Genomic DNA, 19472 nt, shown 5'->3' with positions numbered 1-19472 from the left:
TGATACGTGTGTGTGTGTATGTGTATATATATATAGTTTACAAGATACTTTCACTCATTCATATTGTAATTGCACCAGATTTTCATTCTGATGTTTTCTCGCAGTATAAGACTCATATAAATACATCTGTGATGCAGTGTGTGTGTGTGTGTGTGTGTGTGTGTGTGTGTATAAATCTAATGCTGATACGTGTGTGTGTGTATGTGTATATATATATAGTTTACAAGATACTTTCACTCATTCATATTGTAATTGCACCAGATTTTCATTCTGATGTTCTTTCTGCCCAGTCTGCCAATAAAAAACCTCGAAAAACTCCAGGAGATAAGAGCCGTTCTGAACCTGGCACTAGAACAGCAGGTCGTGGAAGAGCTAATGGTCACCCTCAACAGAATGGAGAAGGAGACCCTGTCACTTTGTTTGAGGTGGTTAAGCTTGGGAAAAGCGCCATGCAGGTAAAGTAATTTGCATACTGTGCGTTTGTTGTTGTTACCACTTAATTACTGAATATTTCCACACTACAATAAATATGTTTCTTATTTATTCTCATTGTGTCTATGAATCTATGAAAGTTAAATCACAGTGTTGTAATTAGGATTACATCATCTGATACAGCTTATCAAAAATGAGTTGCTGGTATTCCCCCTTCCCCCTCTGCTTGTATGTATTGTACATTGAAATAAGGAGTTCAGTATAAGATATGATTAAAGCTGAATGTTTCAAAGTACTTCTGGAAGAACTGTAGACTGAGAAGTAGCTTTCTATTCCAATTAATTTCTTTACTATTTTGTCAGTTATTTGTTTATAGCTTGAAAATGAGTTTTAAAAGAAGGGGATCTACTAACAAATGCAGCTGCTGTACATAAAGCATATCCAGAATTAACATTTGCAAAGGAGAAAAGATTTGAGATGTTTACCCAGCAAGTGAAGTTGTCAAAAGTGCTTGATCGTATTTACATGGTAAATTTAGTGCCAAACAGTGGTGTCATGCAGCAAATCATGGTGATCTACATGGGTTACCTTTCCAACCAGAAAGTATATCTGAAGTTATTCAGTGGTATGTGCTAGTAAATATAGCTGGGTTTTTGGTTGTAGCTGTGTTGGTCTAAGGACATAGGCAGGCAAGGTTCTTTGAGTAGATGTGATTATTTTTTTATTAGGCCAACTAAGTAGTTGGAAAAAAGTTCTTAGTAAGCTTTCAGGCACAGTCACCCTTCTTCAGGCATAGGGAGTCTGTCATTTCTTGGAGTCTCAGAGCAGCAGAGACTCCCTATGCCTGAAGAAGGGTGACTTTGCCTGAAAGCTTACTAAGAACTTTTTTCCAACTACTTAGTTGGTCTAATAAAAAATATCACATCTACTCAAAGAACCTTGCCTTCCAATAAATATAGCCACCCGTTGTGATAATTAGCTGAAGGGCAGCGCTGTGTAAATGTAGCTACACTTCTTTTGGTTCAGAAAGTAGCCTGTGTGTAGCAGTGCAGCCTGTTACGGGGTGCTGTTGCCTGGCACTAAGTGAAGTAGTGTGACACGGCTTAAGTGATTTATGAGATCAAACTGAACTCTCAGGCATGACATGGTGCTAAATTGTAAAAAGCACCTAGATGTCTGAGGGTATGTCTGCATTGTCCTGTACCTTTCCGTGGACAAGCCCAAGCATGCTGTTGAGAAATAAGCCTTGCCTGCTCCATGTGTGCTTAGACTTTCAAATTTATGGAGTAGATGACCTGGTACAGTCGCAAGTATATCCTCTTGAACCTTCCTGAGGCTCTGACTGCAGAAAGCTTGAGCGTGGTGCCGACCTGTTCACGTCCAGCTTTGTTTAGCTCACTGCTCCACAATGTTGTGAGCGAAGGTACACATGAAGCAGGTGCAAGTAGGCTGAGTTAATTTCATGGTGCCATTTCCTGTCTCACTCAGGACATGGTAAAGATATGCAAGTCTCATTTGCAAGTCACATAATGCGGATAAGGACCTACATTTCACTGATTTTTTTCAAGGGGACTTAGTTTCCCAACGGCCTAAACCATTTTTGAAATTTCACCACAAATCATAAAACAACAAGGGTTGGAAGGGGACCTCAGGAGGTCACATCTAGTCTGAGCCCCTGCTCAGAGCAAGATCAGCCCCAACTAGATCATCCCAGCTAAGGCTTTGTTTAGCCAGGTCTTGAAAACCTCCAAGGATGGAGATTCCACCATCTCTCTAAGTAACCTGTTCCAGTGCTTTACCACCCTCCTAATGAGCGAATTTTTCCTAATATCCAGCTTAAGCCTCCCTTAAACCTCCATAAGTCCATGAAAAATCTGAGTTGTGTATTAATAATGTAGAAGTCAATATGGGAAAATGAGAATTTGAAAGTATGTCTTATGTTCTGTGAAATTGGGGTCGTGAGAGAGACCCTTGTTATCTAATAGGTGAACACAGAGCAAATATTTTTATAACAGAACGATTGAAAGCTTCTAGGTGCCTTTTCTTCATTTTATTTTACTGCTTCAGGTCCACCAACTTTGTTCCCTTGCAACACATTTTCGGAGTTGTTTTGGCAGGTTTCCAAGATGATTTTTGGAGGTGTGGGGTTTTTTTATGCAACAGAAGACACTATATGCCGTGCATTGGATATTTATCTGAGAGCTGTTGGTATAAATAGAAGCCAAAGGAAAGGTGTAGGTGGCTGCTTCATTGCTGGAGGTGTTTGATAATTTTTTATGAACGTCTGTGAGAAGAACTGAGTTGGTTAGGATGTAGTCACATTTCTTCTTGTCTTAATAAAACACTTTTCACAAGGTAAAAACACAGAGTTGGGGTGCATATACTTAGGATCCTATTCTTGGAGCAGTTCTTAAGGGAAATGTGTGTGTTTGCATTAAGAACTTCTGAGGTTAAAGTCAGAATGAGCTGAACTAGGAGAAGCAGCATATTTATTGATGGAGTTTGAATTTATTCAGGAAGATGGCTAAGCTTTTTGGCACAGTGATGGCTTACTAGTAAGCAAGTTCACTCTGAGGTCCAAAATACAACAGTGCCTAAGTGTCTTAGGAGCCTAAAGTGCCTTCTGGCAGGGGTAGACAAATAACTTGCACTGAGGTAAATGAAGTTGGATTTTATGACATGTCAGCAACTTCATGGAAGCTGCATGTGCATGTTCTTATGTGGTGGCAAGTGGGAAGATAACTTGCCCTACCTCACCTCTTCATGAGAGGCAGGTAAACTAGTATAGGTGAGTTCTCGTGTAACACAGGGTACATGTTTGCACATTCTACTATGTAGTGGCTGACATGCTATAAGTCATGCTCTTTGTTTTACCACATCGTAGCTTGTTCTTGTGCCAACGCCTTTAATTACTTGCTAATTTTTGAAAATTTTACCTCTGTCAAATAGAAAAGAACCATTACTGATTTTTGGGTTTCAACATAGATGCAGTTGAAATGACGTTAACGCTCCTCAAGTGTTAAGCAGTTCAAGTTACAAGTGCAAACAAAGAGAAGATGCCTGCAATAATGTTTCGAAAACCAGGGTTAGGCCTGGGCAGACCTTGCATTCTTTCCATCCGTCTTCCAGTGAAATTGTAGGGATAGTGACGTGATCATCAGCAAGACATAGACCTCTTATTACTGACTTATTTGTGGAGCTCTTCAGTGTACAATGTGAGCAACTTGACTGACCTTACTGACTTTCAGACAATGCTTTATATTCTTAATTGTCAGTAGATTCTGTTAACTGTCTACATATATACACAATGTGTTTCTTTCCCCAGGGCATGCTGTAATTTTACATTCTGTAATAGAAATGCAATAATTTCATTTAATGTAGGCTTTGAGATTACTAAGTAACTTTACTACTCTTCTGCTTCATGTGGTTTTATTTTCAAAGCTTCTTCCTCCTGCTGTTTGCCCTTAGGAGATTTCTCTGCTGCTAGATTTTTTTTTTTTTGCCTTTTGCCAGCTCATGAGTATCTCTAATAACTTCATTTCACACTCATGTCAAGTTTCTACTGTATTTGAATCTGTGACAGGATTCATTTAAGTCTTCTCTTCAGGATAATTGTGCCTTGGTTTTAAGGAAACACCAGTTACAATAGTGTTTGTGTTTCTACTATGTATGATCTTTGTGTTTTTCTTTGCATACATTTTCTTACCCTCCATATCTTATCACTGTAACTAGGCACCAGTTTTGCTCATATTGGCTTTCCTGTTATGATTTCAAAGAATGCTTTGGAGGCTGTATCAGGCTAGTATTTGGCTTGCTGGCAGTGTTCAATTTGTTTAGTCACCTTTTACACTGCTGTTAGCTTCAAAAGCTTCATTGCCATATGCAACAGTTTGTTGGTAGTGTGATACGCAGTGATGCTCATACACTGTGCTAGTAATTTCTTTAGTCCAGCAAGGCTGTCTTTGGCTCTTGGTTATGCTAATATGTAGAGGTACACTGATGTATCAGTCCAATATTGGATCAGTACCGGCATAAAGAAATCTGGCTGTATTGCATGTTGGCCCAATGGGGCTCATAATTTGGCTGATAAATGCCCACGCTGCGTGCAGCTGCAGCACAGTACTCGGGCAGTGAGGAGCACAGCCGCAGTGTGGAGAGCTGTATCCAGCTGGTAAGTCTGGTGTGGTGGGCAGAGGGGAGATCATCACCCCCCACGGTGAGGAAGGGGACAGGGGCAGGCACTGCCTCAGTGGGTGGTGGAGCTTTGGTTCATGAGGGGTGGGGGAAGCGGCTCCTGCTTCTGCTTGAAACCCAGGATGGCATGGGGGATGGGGGGGGGTGTGCGCCCCCCAGATCTGCGTGGGGTGGGGTGGGCTGCAGCTGGGGTTGCGTGGGGCTCTTCTCGGCAGGTGCTGGGCTTGGAACGCACACCAGTGGTGCTGGGAGGATGCTGCACTCCAAATTTCGCTGCCAGCCGCGGCTCTAGACCTTCTTGGCATGTGGGTGGAGGCAGGATGTTGAGCCAGGGCTGCACTGGAGCAGCTGGTGGAGGCAGGACTGGGAGCAGAGCTGCAGCGAAATTTGTGGTGGATTCAGCATTCTCCCAGTACTGCTGGTGCCCACTCTGAGCCCAGCCCCCGCTGACGAGAGCAGCCCCAGCTGCAGCCTGCCCCACCCCACCCCACCCCATGCAGATCTGGGGGGCACACAACCTCCCCGCTACCCTGCCCTACTGGGTTGCAAGCAGTGGCAGAAGCCACCTCCTCCCCAGGAACTGTGGCTCCAGCCCACCCCGCCCCACCTGGGCAGTGCTTGCCCCCTTCCTTACCATGGGGGGCATTGATCTGCTCCCCCCACACCTTTTCTCTCTCCCCTCCCTTTCCACCACACCAGATTTACCAGCTGAAGGCAGCTGTATCAGAAATTGGGTTGGTAGCAGCCCCAAAAATCTCTACTGGTGCACCCCTACTAGTATGCCTGTGGCATAATGTTTTTGTGCTCCTAACAAATATGGCTACTTTATCCAGACTTCTGGGTTTCGAGCAGGTCTTAGACTGATTGTGATGCTGAAACTATCTACTGTGTTTAAAGTAAGCACACGTCCTGGTTTGGTCAGGACAGTCCTGGATTCTGTAGGCCAGTGAAAATTAGAAGAAAAGTCTTGGAATTGTAGGGGTGCGGGGCACAGTCCAGCGGGGAGGCATAGTGGCATGGTGTGCCAGGCAGATGGGCAGGCAGACACCACTGCTGCTGTGCAGGAGCAAGGTGGATAAACTGGAGTGGTGCCTGCCTAGCCCACCTCTTGTCTCCAGCTGGTGCTCAGGGAAGGTGGGCCAGGAGCGTTCAGGTGGCATGGTGCCTGCTCTATGCCATCCACCTTCCTCCCACACCGCAGCAGCAGTGCTGCCTACCTGCCTAGTGCGCTATGCCATTCTGCCTACCTGCCGGACTATGCTCTGTGCCCCTGTCTGCAGCAACCCATTGACTTGGTGGGGCAGTGTCCCGGATTTCCTTAAAAATGATATGGTCATCCTAGCTATGTTCACATTCTGTTGATGCTGCAAACTGAAAACTTCCTGCAGAGATCCATTATCTGCAGCAGCAGTCTCTGTAATTCCACCTTTGCTATATTTATTTGTGGCAGCCTCTGCTCCTGTTGTGTGTAAGGAAGTTTTCTTCCAAGTAAATCAAATAATAATCAAGCAGCACAAGAGATATGGTATGTAGAGAGATCACATATTTTCTCACATATAACCTTCACCTTTTCCTGAAAAGCCTGTGGGGAAAAATTGGGTGTATGTTTATATGTGACAAAAAGGGTTCCTCATATGTCCAGACCTGTGGCACTGTTCATTAATGTGGCTCTGGGAGCCACAGCAGTTACTTTTGCCACTGCACCCTCCCTATCTCCTTCCCCCAAACTTCCAGTGCCAGATTGGGCTCTGCCACAAGGTAGTCAGGGTGGATAAAAACCAACAATTTAAAAAATATGTTTTTTTATTTAAATCAATTTTTTTTATTTTAATCATATTTTTTATTTTTTAAGATGTTTTCTTAAAAAAATAAACCTATGTAAAGATAATTTTAAGTTAAGACATATTAGAGCTCAAAGATACTATCATGGAATAGGAATTATAAATTCTAATTATACTATTTGAGACAATATATTCATAAGACCATTGTAGAAAAGTTTTATAAATAGGTCACAACAGACCATGGTCTGTATTAGGGGCCCAATCTTATGGGGTTCCCAGAGGCTCCTGTATAGATTAGTAAAGATTAAAGTAAACCACTCTCCCCAGTGAAATTCAGTGCTCAGTTTAGAAGATGGTATTAAGCATCTCTGTGTTCCTTAGTTTCAGTTCTCAAACTGTGGATTTGTCTTCAGAGATAATATCCTTGTTAGCAGCAGTATACAGAGATAAGAGATAACAAACCTGATTATCTACCCATCAGCCCTCTTGTCTCTTTGCAAATTATGTCTACACAGAGTCAAGCCCTCACCTCTCTTTAAAAGTGCAAGTTTCAAGAAATTAAATGAATAGAGGACTGTTGGGAGTGGAGTAGTGGAGTAGATCTGGACAAGGAGGAGGAGTCTGCAGATATATGCAAGGAGGGAGGGGCAGTAGAATCAAAAGAGAAACATTTTGAGCAGACTCTTCTAGAAGTCTTGAAGGATAAGTTTCTGAGCATAGCCTCTCCATTGATTTGAGATCTAGTTAGGGAATGGTATAGTAGAAGGGAAAAGCTATTGTGGCAGCAGGCTTACCAGGCTGTAAGAGGGACCCTGTTTGGCAGTATTTTAATGAAGTTTATATTAAACAACAAGAACGTACTTTTGGTTAAAAACAGTGGTTAAATCAAGGCCTCCTGACCAGTGACTTAAATCGATTTGATTTAAATCAAATCTATCCTGGCTCCAGCATACCAGATCACTCCTCGGTGCTGGTATGCTTGATGGTACCTCACTGTGCTGTGTGGCCCCAGCACCAGGGTGCAGGATTGGTCTTGCAGTGGCATATGGCTCCCAACCTCTGCTCCTTCTCCTCCCCACCCCAACCTTCCAGTTCTGGTGTGCAACCCCAGCTCCTGGTGAGCAGTCTTCATGCCTCTGGTACTTATTCGTACTGCATGATAATTTTGGTGGGGGTGGGGGAGAGTCCCTTGTCTTGGTTTCAAGTACAAGGCAGCAAAGTGGGTGGTGCAGATGGCTGCCATGGTTCCAATTCTGTTGCTTACTCCTCTGGCTTTGGCCCCAGCCTAGCCATGCAACAGTGATGATGGAGGCAGCAGCTCTGGAGCCTATACTGGAGTTGCTGTGGCCACAGAATCTGCTGCATGGCCAAGCTGGAGTCAGAGCAAGCATGTGCTCCATACTCCGTACAGAGCTGTACTTTGGGCGTGGGGGGCAGGCAGAGGAGCACAGACTGTGAGGGTTGTGGGCAGCAAGGGGGATCAAGAGGCGGAGCAGGTGCTAGGAGGTGTAGGCATCATGGGGAGACAGGCACCAGGGTACAGGCATGGGGAGGGAGGGTTAAGTGGTGTGGGGGACAAGGCATGGGGCATCAAGGAGCAAGGGTCAAGCAGTTAGACTGCCCCCTGCCACTGCTTGTCTGTGGGAAGGATGCATTTAAGATGATCCATATAGATATGGAAAATAATAACAACTTTATAATTTTCCATATATAGAATCTAATTATGGGGAGGGTCTGTCTTAAATTCAGAGTCAGCTTGGATTTGGGTAAATATGGTATATTTTGTGGTGTAGTATGTGAGAAAACATGGTAACTCCAAGTTTGGTGGCTTCTATGATGTTTTGTGCATTATAGACAATACCCTTTGTTGATTTGCTAGGAATTAATTAAAGATGGTGTGTAGTCTTATACAGTCTTTGGTCTCACTATTTGCATATGACAAATTCAGGGCATTTGGGGTTTCTTTAGATGTGTTTCTGCACCAATATGTCTTCAGTATATAGTCAGCATTTCACAATATGCATATTTGGGGGGGGTTACATTGTTTATCAATAATATTATTTGGTACTATCCCTTCTTTGTCTATCCAGTGTACAAGAATAAGAATGGGTTGTTTTGTTTTTCTGTGTGGTGACTTTCATATACACACTTCTGATAACTGATTCCAGTTTTTTGGAGCTGTTTGTTGGGGTGGAAGGGTAGGAATTTGCTAATAGGTAGCGTTGGGAATTCCAGGGCCCTTTTTAGTCATCTTTTAAGACATTAACTGATCTATGAGGAGGATTGAAGAACTTTCAGATAAGTCTTTATGAGTATCTTTTCCTATGTTTTGCATATTTTGTACCATCTCACAAGGACCTCTATTTTGCATATTTTGTAAGTGGTACAACTCTATGTATTTTGCACAGTTGTATTGCTTCTCGGCCTTTTGACTCGGATCAAGTGTGTAGTTTCTAAGATTTTTTAAAATATTTTGTTTTCATAGAATTAAGGCAAAAAGTAACCATTCTAATATTATAAAAGCCTTACTGTGTCTGTCCATAATGCTGTATTTGCAGTCTGATTGGTTGCCTCGGAAGCCAATCCAAGTACTCTGAACAAGTAGAGACACGTGGTAGAGTGCTGCCATGACAGTGGGGGCTGAGGTGGGGGGTTGAGACGAAGGGGGACAACTGGAACCAGAGCGCCGCCATGACAAAGGGGACCCCTGCTCCTTGGAGGCGGTGGGGGCATGGGGTGCTGGCTGCGCAGCACTGGCCTCATGCTGCCCCACACGGCAGAGCGCTGCCATAGCAGTGGGGACTAGGTCAGAGCTGGGGGGCAAGAAGGGGGAGCAGCCTCTGCCTCGGCCCAAAGCGGTGTAGGGAGGGGGGAACGGCCCTGGCCCAAAGCAGCAGGGGAGAGTCAGGGCGTGGCTGCAGCCCTGGCCCGGGGAGGGGGCCAGATGCAGACCTCTGCCCCTGCCCCCAATCAGTTTGCTAGTTGTGATATAATACTCTGTGACTTCTTGAAATAAACAGCTCATCGAATTTCACCCATTCGTGTATCAAGCCCATAACTTTTAGCTGAACTACAGGATGTGTGTTTTGAGAGAGACACTCAATTGTGGTTTTAAAGTTTAGCGCTGGAGACTCCACCATATACCTAATATAAATTGTGCCACTGGCTTCACTGTTTTGCAAAGGGTGCCTTATTTCTGGTGCGAATATATTATCTGTAGATTTTGATACTGAATCTTGTTTTGCCTTTTGTTCCATTTAAGACTCTACTACTGCTTTACCTATAGACAGAAGTAGAGCAGGGTGGCACCTTGGAGACTGACTGGTTCACAGAAGCATGACCTTTCATAGGCAAGAGCCTTCTTTGTTCATAGCCTCTGGTAAAATATGCTGATACTTCCAAAACCTTATGCCTCTCTGAACCAATTAGTCTTCAAGGCAGTGATTCTCAGCCATGGTGCTGTAGGGCCTTGGGGTGCTGAGATCCTTTTAAGGGTGTTGTGCAGTATAAGCACTGTTAGGTCTGCAAACACCTACGTGAATCACGAGATAAACCAAGAGATTTCAAATAAGAACCTGGAGTGCCAAAAACACAATGACCTGTTGTAGTCTTTGTGAGTTCTTTGCACCAGAAAAATAGCTCTATCATTTTTCCTTTATCAGAAAGTGAGTAAAATTTAGTTTTTGAAATGGGGTACTGCTAAACTCTGGAGAAGTTATGGAGGGGTGCCTTGACTCTAAAAAGGTTGAGACCTACTGCTCTAACGTGCCCCTCTGCCCTATTTATGCCAGTCCCCTGTGTTCAGCTGTCCATGTTGTCTTTCAGCTTGCTGGCAGGCAGGGAGCCAGGCATGAGTGACCAGGACTCTGTGCTGGGCACCCCTCACTATTAGTTGCACAGCAGGGATCAGAGAAGTCCTGGCATTGCAGGATGCACAGTTTTGGGAGCTGGGAATACAATTTCTCTAATCCCAACTGTGAGATTATATTAATGTTCACCTGGGGTCCAAGACAACATTTGCAATTATGGCAGATTCCCCCAGCTTCTAAATTTTGTATCTCTAATACTTTTCTGATGAACTATCAGACAGTATTCATAACCAAAATAAGTTTAAGAACTAGTGAGAGAAGGGTTTTTTTGAGTTTCACCTGCCAGAAACTAGCTGCAGCATTTGAAATGGAAAGGCCTTCACTTTTATAGTGTGTACTGGCTCTCTTCAGTGGTTGTTTTTTAAAAAAAAAGGTAACATTTCACACCTTTGAAAAGTAAGGAATCAATATATGAACCGAGTTTACCTGTTTTTAGTTGCTACCATACTGCTGGCCCAGTTTCGCTGTTGTGTAATTTTAAAAAAATCCCTATATCTATAAGATTGTCTGTCTGTTTTTTAAGTTCCTTCTTTAGAGGAACTCCTATCACACAGTTCTTGTTGTGACAGGCTCTCTTGTTTCCATACAGTATTCTCCAGGCTGGCATTTGCTATTTTTTAAGTATTTCTATCTTGACTATGTATTTTTGTTCCCTTGTTGGAGATGCATGGATAGAACTGTTTTGTAATGCTTTCTATTTTAATACCTTGGGTATCACTTTCAGAAACATCTCTTTTTTTTTTTTTCATTTAATTCTGCTAAAAGCTGGAGCACTTGTGGCATTTCAGTTATTTCAAAATGCAGCTTGTGAAGTTTGTCCTTGCATGGACATGTCACTGTCACCTTATCCCATGGTTACTTTAATGTATCAATGGCAAATTTTAGTCTAGAGTTGCTGCTTTCCTACAAGTTGGAGGTTTTATCTTGTAAGTGTTGAAATAATCCTAAAATCTCATGTCATTGTTTCATCTGTGCCCCTGCATTTGCTTTATGTTTTACATGTGCAAAACTGTTTCTTGTTTTTATTATACTCTAGTTCACTAGTGATTTTAACAGGCTAGTTTAAGAAGCTGCCTTTGTCATTTTTCACTTGATGCATTTTATAGAATTCATTCTTCCCCTTCTGCATATTTTCGTAAAATAATTCTTTTTCTGGAAAGCAAGTCCATGTGGCAACAGACACTACATTTTTGCCTTTTTCCATGATTTGTCCCACAGGACATGTATTATTGTCTCTTTTTCAGGTAAATGTTTGGTTTCTTGGTTTAGGCATATCAGACAGCATTACAGAAATAGCGGAAGTTTTTGTGGCTGTTTTTTTTTTTTATATATATCCACTGCTGTAGCATATATTAAAAGCACGATTAAGGTCCAGCTCTGTTTGTTACAACATACCTGCTCTGGTTTCATCATCTTTTATTGACTAAAACTGTCATCTACAAGTTTGCCTACAAGTGGGCCCAGTTTGAATGACATGGCGTACTGTTCTCTGGCTTTAGTTTTGGTCATAAAATTTGAAGGTATATCTCTTTTTATAATACTTTTTGAGCACAAAATATTTTTCTGACACATCAAAGATTTTAGTTGCTTCTTTACTTATTCTACTAGCTGTGAGTGCTGACAAAGAAGTACAAGTTTCCCTCGCTTTGTGCTGTACATGCATTCCTGGAAAACAGCGCATAATTCAAATTTGTATAAAGGGAACCCACTTTACAATGTAACAAATAGGGATATGTTCCAAGACTTCAACTGTACTGACCCCCAGATCCATTTCTATCACTTTTACAAGACAATTTTGGTACTCACCAACAACACAAGCACAGGGTGGTGGTGAATGTTACCATAATGGAGATGGCAACTACAGAAACACGTGTCGCAGACGATGAGCGAGGAGCACAGATCCACATGGGAGACTATATTTTGGAGTGCATCATTCCCACAATGTACTGCACAAATCAGCTAACTGCAGGCTTCCATCACACTGATCACATAAGAGTGAATTTACCTCGCCTATAACGAATATTTGGTGTAAAAAGGTCATTGCATAAGAATGAATTTGCATATACATAACCCGCATAAGTGAGGGAAATCCGTAGTTCTTGTTCACTGCAGGTGTGTACATGAGATGGTTTACTGCAAGATAGACTAATCTACTGTGCAGTAAAGCATCACTGTCTACATGTGTGCACATTTACTGTGCAGTAAATTAATCTAGTGAACATATAACAGTAAACTAACTGCTCAGAAGATACTGTGCAGTAGCGCATGTGTAGATTTAGCAAATTTTCTCCTGGTCAGCCCCCAACACTTAACGGGCCAGAGGGGATGAGGAACTCCCCTGGTCCTGGTGCTACTCAGTTCCTGGCTTCCCCTGGGAGCTGGGAGCCAAGCAGTGCTGGGACTTGGGAGCTCTCTGCTTCCCTGCCCAGCCCGGGCTGCCCAGGAACTATCCTGCTTCTGGGGCAGGTCCCAGCCAGCTATGAGCTGCATAAGGATTTCCCTGCGCAGCCCAGAGCTGGCTGGGAACTGCCCCAGATGCAGGCCCCTACATGGGGCTCCTGCTGTCATCCTCTTTCCCCCAGTCACCCCCTGTTGATTCCCAGGGTCTCCCAGCTCCCCATTTCTCCTCCAGCTTCTGCTTTCTGTGCCCATCTCAGAGGGTGTGGTGTTGCACCACACAGAGCTGAGGGTGGGCACATGATGCAGTGGGGGAATGGAGGTGTTAAAGTAGGAGGGAAGGAAGAAAGAAATTGAAATGAATTTGTGTGAAGTGTAAGGTGGGATTTTGGAACTGGCTACCAATAAGCAGAGGGGAAAGGATGTCAGAATCACTACTACACCTTCTGCCTTTGAAGTCACCCCGGCAAACAGCAGTCTCCTAGAATAGCTTAAATCTTAATTCTTTCCGTAAGGAATCACTAATCAAATCTGTAGTAAATCAAAGCAAAACCCACGAACCTATCAAACACATGCTAAAATTCTTTCATGTTTTTGTCCTTTGCCTGTGTGTTTGTAAGATAGAGGAAGTAAGTCTTGACAGCAGTCTTTCCTGTCTTCATTCATCTGCAAATTATTTAGTGTAATTCAACACTAATTAAGTATTTGGGCATTATGGCTGAGTGATACTATATTCCAGTGATCCAAGACTGGGGATCTCCATTTTTGCCGAGGACACTGACTTCTTCAGATTATTTGTTGAATAAATGTTGAATGCAAAACCAGAAGATAGTGATTTCTTTAGAGAGTCATTTCAAGACTTCAGCATTTGTGTAGAACTTCCTTCCATGGGTTTTTCTCACAACTCTTTCCAGGGAAGAATACAAAGTTTTCACCAAGACTTCTTCCAACACAGAGTTACCACATAGTAGCTTTGCTTTATTTCTTGGGTGGCAAGCTTTTTAGAGAGGCAGTTGAAAAGGTGATAGCTAAGCATTGTTTCTGTGAAAGGAAAGCAGGGTTTTTTCCGCAGGTCTGATGAATAAAAGAGATAATGTGGCATTTAAATGTCAGAAAATCTGCCTCTAACTCTTAATAACCTTAACCAATTCAGATTTCCTGCAGATCTGAATGTAAGATGTGGAACATGTATCTGGAGAGTGCTTCATGGTACAGTAGACAAAAAATAAAATTGGAAATTGGATCATTGCTAGAATATGTCAGATGAATGCTTTTCTCTGTGTCTATTTAGCCCTACCTTCATGCCTCGTGTCCCTGCACTGATAGCACACCCTCTAGTGTGGTTTTCTGGCTTTGCATTCCTCACACAAAATTAATGATCTGATCATAAAGACATGCATTAGACATCTACCATTTTCAGCGCTTGAAACTACTTTTTAACTCCAGCAGAAGTGAGATATCTCTGAATATTATCTCTCCGGCTGCATTGGAAAATGGATGAAACCTCCCACTAGGGAGGACAAAAAATGACTTATTTGGAAGAAATGTAAAAATTTCTAAATTATTCATTAGAAATTCAGCTTTCATTTTAAAAAATAGTCTTAATTTTTAGTTGCAAAGAAATTGTCAAAAATATAGCGTGTGTAAGATGTTTACTTGAGCTTGCAGAGAGCCAGAAACAGGAGCTTTGAGGAATGAACTGCCACATTCATTTCAGTGAGTGATAACTCAGACATCAGTGATGATACTCGAGATGTCTACGTTGTAAAATGTTTCACTATTCATCAAAGTATGCAAGAAAGAAAAGAAGGCATTGTTAGAAAGATACACTCCAGCAATGCACAAAACTTGCAACAGGGGCATCGCAGTTGTATAAATTAAGATGGGTGGTGTTTGAACTACAGCGGGAAAACACAATTAACTTCAAAGCACAGTTGGTGGTCAGGTTTTAAAAAGTTTGGGAAACACTGATTTAGGACAATAAATACAGGATAAAAAAACACGCTTCTTTAATGAAACAGTAAGCCAGCAAGAAAAATGATTGGTACCTTTACCATGTGTCAGAAGATGCTCTTTCCCTCAGGCCCTCCTGACTATCTAGTGTTGCAACAGACACTTTTTTTTTCTTTAGAAGCTAAATAACCAACTAGGCATACTGTGTACAGATAATGTTATAAGATACCTGGTGTAAACAGGGACACAGAACTGTACAGAAGCATACAGAGAAATGTAAATAAGTAGTAAAGAACATGTTATCACTAGTCTGTTGTTATGCTGATCATTAAAAGTTGGGCTGATACTTGATGTAGTAAAACAAGGTTTAAATCTGGCCAAGACATACTTTTAAGCACTGTGAATAGTCTAGTTGAAGACTGTTTGCTCTTGCATAACTAAATATTTTTCTAATTCTAATACTAGAAACAAGGTGTAGTGGTTGCTCACAATATTTATTCTGTCTCTACAAGGCGAGGAAATTCTGAATTTATACACATAATTGTGGGAAATAAATTCTCAGCTAATAAATTACATTCAGAAAGTCATTTACCTTCCATAAAATACTTCAAAATATCTGATAAGTATTTCTTTTTTCTTGACAGTCTGTGGTGGACGACTGGATTGAATCATATAAACAAGACAGGGACATAGCACTTCTGGATTTAATCAACTTCTTTATCCAGTGTTCAGGATGTCGAGGTACAGAACTTTGGAAACAAGTGATATATGATTCCCACTTAGGTTTATTTTATAACATATTTTAGTACAAATGCTGCTACACATTTGGGAGATATCAAGTTAACATTTTCCACATATGAATGGTTCATACAAAAGCTGTAGTATTTTTGTGCACTTTTTGGAATACTTCCAGTTAAAACATATATGTCAAGAGCCTGCCCTTTTCTCTTTCCTGTCCCCTTTTAATGAGTACAAATCCTCACAGAGATTGTTATGGCTCCACACATCTGAAAAAGAAGATACAAAAGAGTTATCAGTTAAGGTAGGTATATATTTCTATATTACCAATTTATTGTTTCTTTTTCCTTCCAACCCTCTCTTCCCCTCCCTCCCCCCATCTCTCTTTCCCTCTTTTGACCAGAAGTAGTCAGTTCAGCTTTACTTTAACTTTTTCTTTTTTCCCCCCTCCTTTTAGGAATGAAGTTTTGAAAACTGAAGAAAAGAAAGTCGTCTTTAAGTTTTAGCTGTCTTCAGATTAGCAGCAAAGAAGATGCATTTGGTCATAGGATACCAATCCTGTTTCTTTCCTGAATCCTCTTTCAAGATGGCAGGATTTTCTGCCTCACTATGTCCCTGTCTTCACTCCTATAAGCAGAAGAACTTGTCTAGGGTCTTACCTGCCAGTTTGTATTTTTTGTGACCATTTTGTAGATGGCTTTCTTCATCTGATTCTCTTCAAGGGAGAAAAAGGCACAGTTGTGTTTGCTTTACTCACCCATTAGTAGTTGGCATCAGGAAATAGTGTGTTATTCTTATTGGACTCTGGAGATCTCCAGGATTTCCACATCTCCATTCCCCTTTGCAATTTGACTTGGCAAATCTTTTGGTAGCTTGGAAGGAGGGAACTTTGGCTGCAGGCTATATAGTAGGATACTCCAGTAGCTGAGGCTTTCTGTAATGTAGTTGTTATGGTTTAAGGTTCAAATCACTGCCTTGTGATTGAAGATTCACTGAAATGTTTTCCAAATGCGTTAGCTTGCTTTAAAAATGCTATTTTCTTGCTCAGGGATGCTCAACCCCCCAGCCCATGGGGCAGATCTGGGCTGCAGCACAGTTATCCAGCCTGTGTGACTCAGCACAGGTCTGGAAATTTGGTGGTAGAGGAGAGGTGGCACCCCTCCCCTGCTGCCAAATTTCCAGACCCATGGGGGAGACCTAGTCTCTTTGTCCTGGATCAGAGGCAGCACTGGACGTCAAGACCCAATTTTGGTGTGGGGGGTTGGGAGGAGGTGGGCATGCAGTGTAGGGAGGGATTAATGCCAGGCCCCTGGGGCCCATTCCTGCTGTATGGACCTTGATCTGACTTGTGAACCAGCTATGTAACTCATCCGGACCAGGGGGCTAAAAAGTGGAGCACCACTGTTCTTGCTGCTTTATTCCCTCTCTCTTTCTCCTCTGGCTCCCTGCTTAACATTCCCTGGCAGAGGAAGCAGTGATTTTTAAGAGACTCGGGGCTCCTCCAGTGAGTGATACAGGCTAAGCAATACCAGTACAGGCAGTCCTCAACTTACAGCATTTCGCGTTATGTTTTGCACTTACAAAGTAAGTTTATACACTGACATCCTGTTTCAACTTTCTGAAGTTAGTTTTGACTTTACAGCGATTGATCTGATGTGACGCCGTGCCAGCGAAGAAGTCGCTGTGTCACCTGTCTCCCTGAAGAACATCTGTCCGAACTTCCTTGGACACTTTCTTTAAGAAAGCAGGCAAGGCTCCAGAAAAACCTGTAGCCAAGACTCCTGAGAAGAATCCAACCAAGAGCCCTTCAAAAAGTCCAGCAAAGTCACCTCAAAGAAGTCCTTCCAAATCAATATGATTGCTATTTACAATATCAATACATTAATGTAGATATATTACTTATCTATAATTGACCGAGTACAAAATTCTGGGTTATTTTTGGTGAAAACAGGGTATCAGGCCTTGGTTCAAGAACAAATCCCCCATTTATACCATTGTTTCCTATGCTAAAATCAGTTCTGAGTTGCAATGTTTCAACTTAAGACACTATTTTCAGGAACCAATTGTGTTGTAAGTCTGAGGACTGCTTGTACATAGAGCTGGAACAGTCATCCTCCTGGAAAGGCTTTGTGTCATCACTGCCTGATAACTGCAGTGCTGCAGGTGCCTGACGTCAATTTATAATTTATTCCATATAGAAACCTTGCTTCTCCCCATTTTACTTTTAAGATGGCTGCTGCTTCTCATTTTTTTCAAGTACTTTTCTGTCTGGTACTCAAGAAGTATATCAGATTCCGCCTAGGTTCCAATCTAGAAGTTTATTACTGTGGTAGAAAAAGGGTCTCTAGTAGCAGTTAAAACACTAAGGGGATGTTTAGCTGACAACCTTCTTTTCCATTAACGTGTATTTTCTAAAAGGAGAAGAGGTGTTTTCTTCTCCTTTTCCCTTAATTTAATGCCTAATACTGCATGTGATGGAGTAGAAATCTTGGGTGGAAGAGCAGAACTGGCAGTTCGTAAACTCAAGGTAAAAGTCTTGCTCAGGCTTTAACTGCCTCCAGATTAGCAGTAAAGAAGGCTTTTTGGAAACAGTACATCAATACTGCCATTTTCTCTAAGCCTCTTTACAGATGGCAGAGATTGGTGCTCTTTCTTCCTACCATGAGCATGACAGCCTTCTTGGATCATACTGCATTTTCCTTTCCCCTACAAGACTTAACTAAATCTGAATATTCTGGTTTGTTCCTGTGTCTGGCAAAGATTATTGTATCCTCTCATCTTTTAATAACTCTTTAAGAAGTCAAATTGGTTGCTTTATGTATCTGCAGTCTGTTTTGCAGAGATCTGTAGTTTGCACTGGAATTATGACATTTTAGGATTTTTCTGCTCTTCCTCCACACTGGATCTTAATATTTCTTCCCATTCATGGTTTACTTTGAGCCGCATAGATTTATGGACCTAATTTGTGGGGAGATTTCCTATGGTGACCCTACGTTTGATGTGTCTTGCCTAATGTAGGGGTGTCCAAATACGATCCATGAGTCAGATTTGGTCCGCAGAGCCATGCCATCCTGGCCCATTGCTGCCCCTGGGTCCAAGATGACCCACACGCTCCTGGAACAGCCCTTGTGCAGGGACTGGGACATGCTGCACACAGTTCCTGCTCTGGCCATTCTGGGATCTTTGTTGCACATGATGCCCACCCCCTGCTGGTCCAGGACCTCCACCACTGTGGAACCAGATGGGCTTAACACTCCTAGTCTAATGGTTGTAGTTATTAATGACTCAGTCTTCTAATAGCTTTATTCCTTACCACATCTGAAAGAACAAACAATAATGTAAGAATTTTTTTAATTCCTTGAAGGCAGCTGTTACAGAGAATATGTAAATATTACTTCATTGTCCATATAATTGATTTTTAAATTTTGAAAAGTGATCATGTAAATCAGCCTGTTCCACTAACTGCCCAAATATGCTCTTAAGAATGTTGAGAATCTTTCCATATTTCCATGGGACTCTGTCACAAGAATATTTTTTTGTGTTTAAGTCCTCTGTACATTGGGTTTTGTAAAAGTTCTAGCATCTATCCCGCAGCTGAAGTTTTAAAAATTAACTCTACGGCATACAAGGTCCACTGATTTATTGTTAATGGACTTGGTGCATTCAGTAATTCAGCTGGCGTGTTGTAAAGTTAATCCATCATTCCAAGGTTCACTAACTGCTTCATGATATTAATTGTTGATTGGCTAACTTGCATCAAAACCTCTGCAAATAGCAATTTGTATCTCTTAAATGGTGGGTAACTGATAACTTTTCAAATAATGGTAAAAATGTATCATTCAGTTTTTTTTGTGGATTAATATTTTGAGTCTGATTATTGAATAAATAGTAACCAGTTTTCCAAGCATCTATTTGTCCTCTATTTAATTTGCTGGAAACCATGTTTTATCAACTAATTTACCTATAACTTCAATTTTTTTTTCTAATTCATAGACATCAGGGCTGGAAGGGACCTTGAGAGATCATCGAGTCCAGCCCCCTGCCCAAAGGGCAGGAAGTCAGCTGGGGTCATAGGATCCCAGCAAGATAAGCATCCAATTTACTCTTG

General features: G+C 41.9%; 1 protein-coding gene across 1 annotated transcript in view; it reads left to right on the top strand.

The window, feature by feature from the left end:
* STAG1 (stromal antigen 1) overlaps nt 1-19472 on the top strand; it is a 241072-nt gene that overhangs the window by 18270 nt on the left and 203330 nt on the right. The window contains exons 3-4 of the mRNA XM_019542857.1: nt 291-455; nt 15271-15367. Coding sequence (XP_019398402.1) covers nt 291-455; nt 15271-15367 — 262 coding nt within the window. The remainder of the gene's footprint in view (nt 1-290; nt 456-15270; nt 15368-19472) is intronic.

Source organism: Crocodylus porosus, unplaced genomic scaffold (assembly GCF_001723895.1).
Source record: "Crocodylus porosus isolate Cpor-Errol unplaced genomic scaffold, CroPor_comp1, whole genome shotgun sequence".
NCBI classification, from domain to species: Eukaryota; Metazoa; Chordata; order Crocodylia; family Crocodylidae; genus Crocodylus; species Crocodylus porosus.
This window is presented reverse-complemented; position numbering and strand designations above follow the sequence as displayed.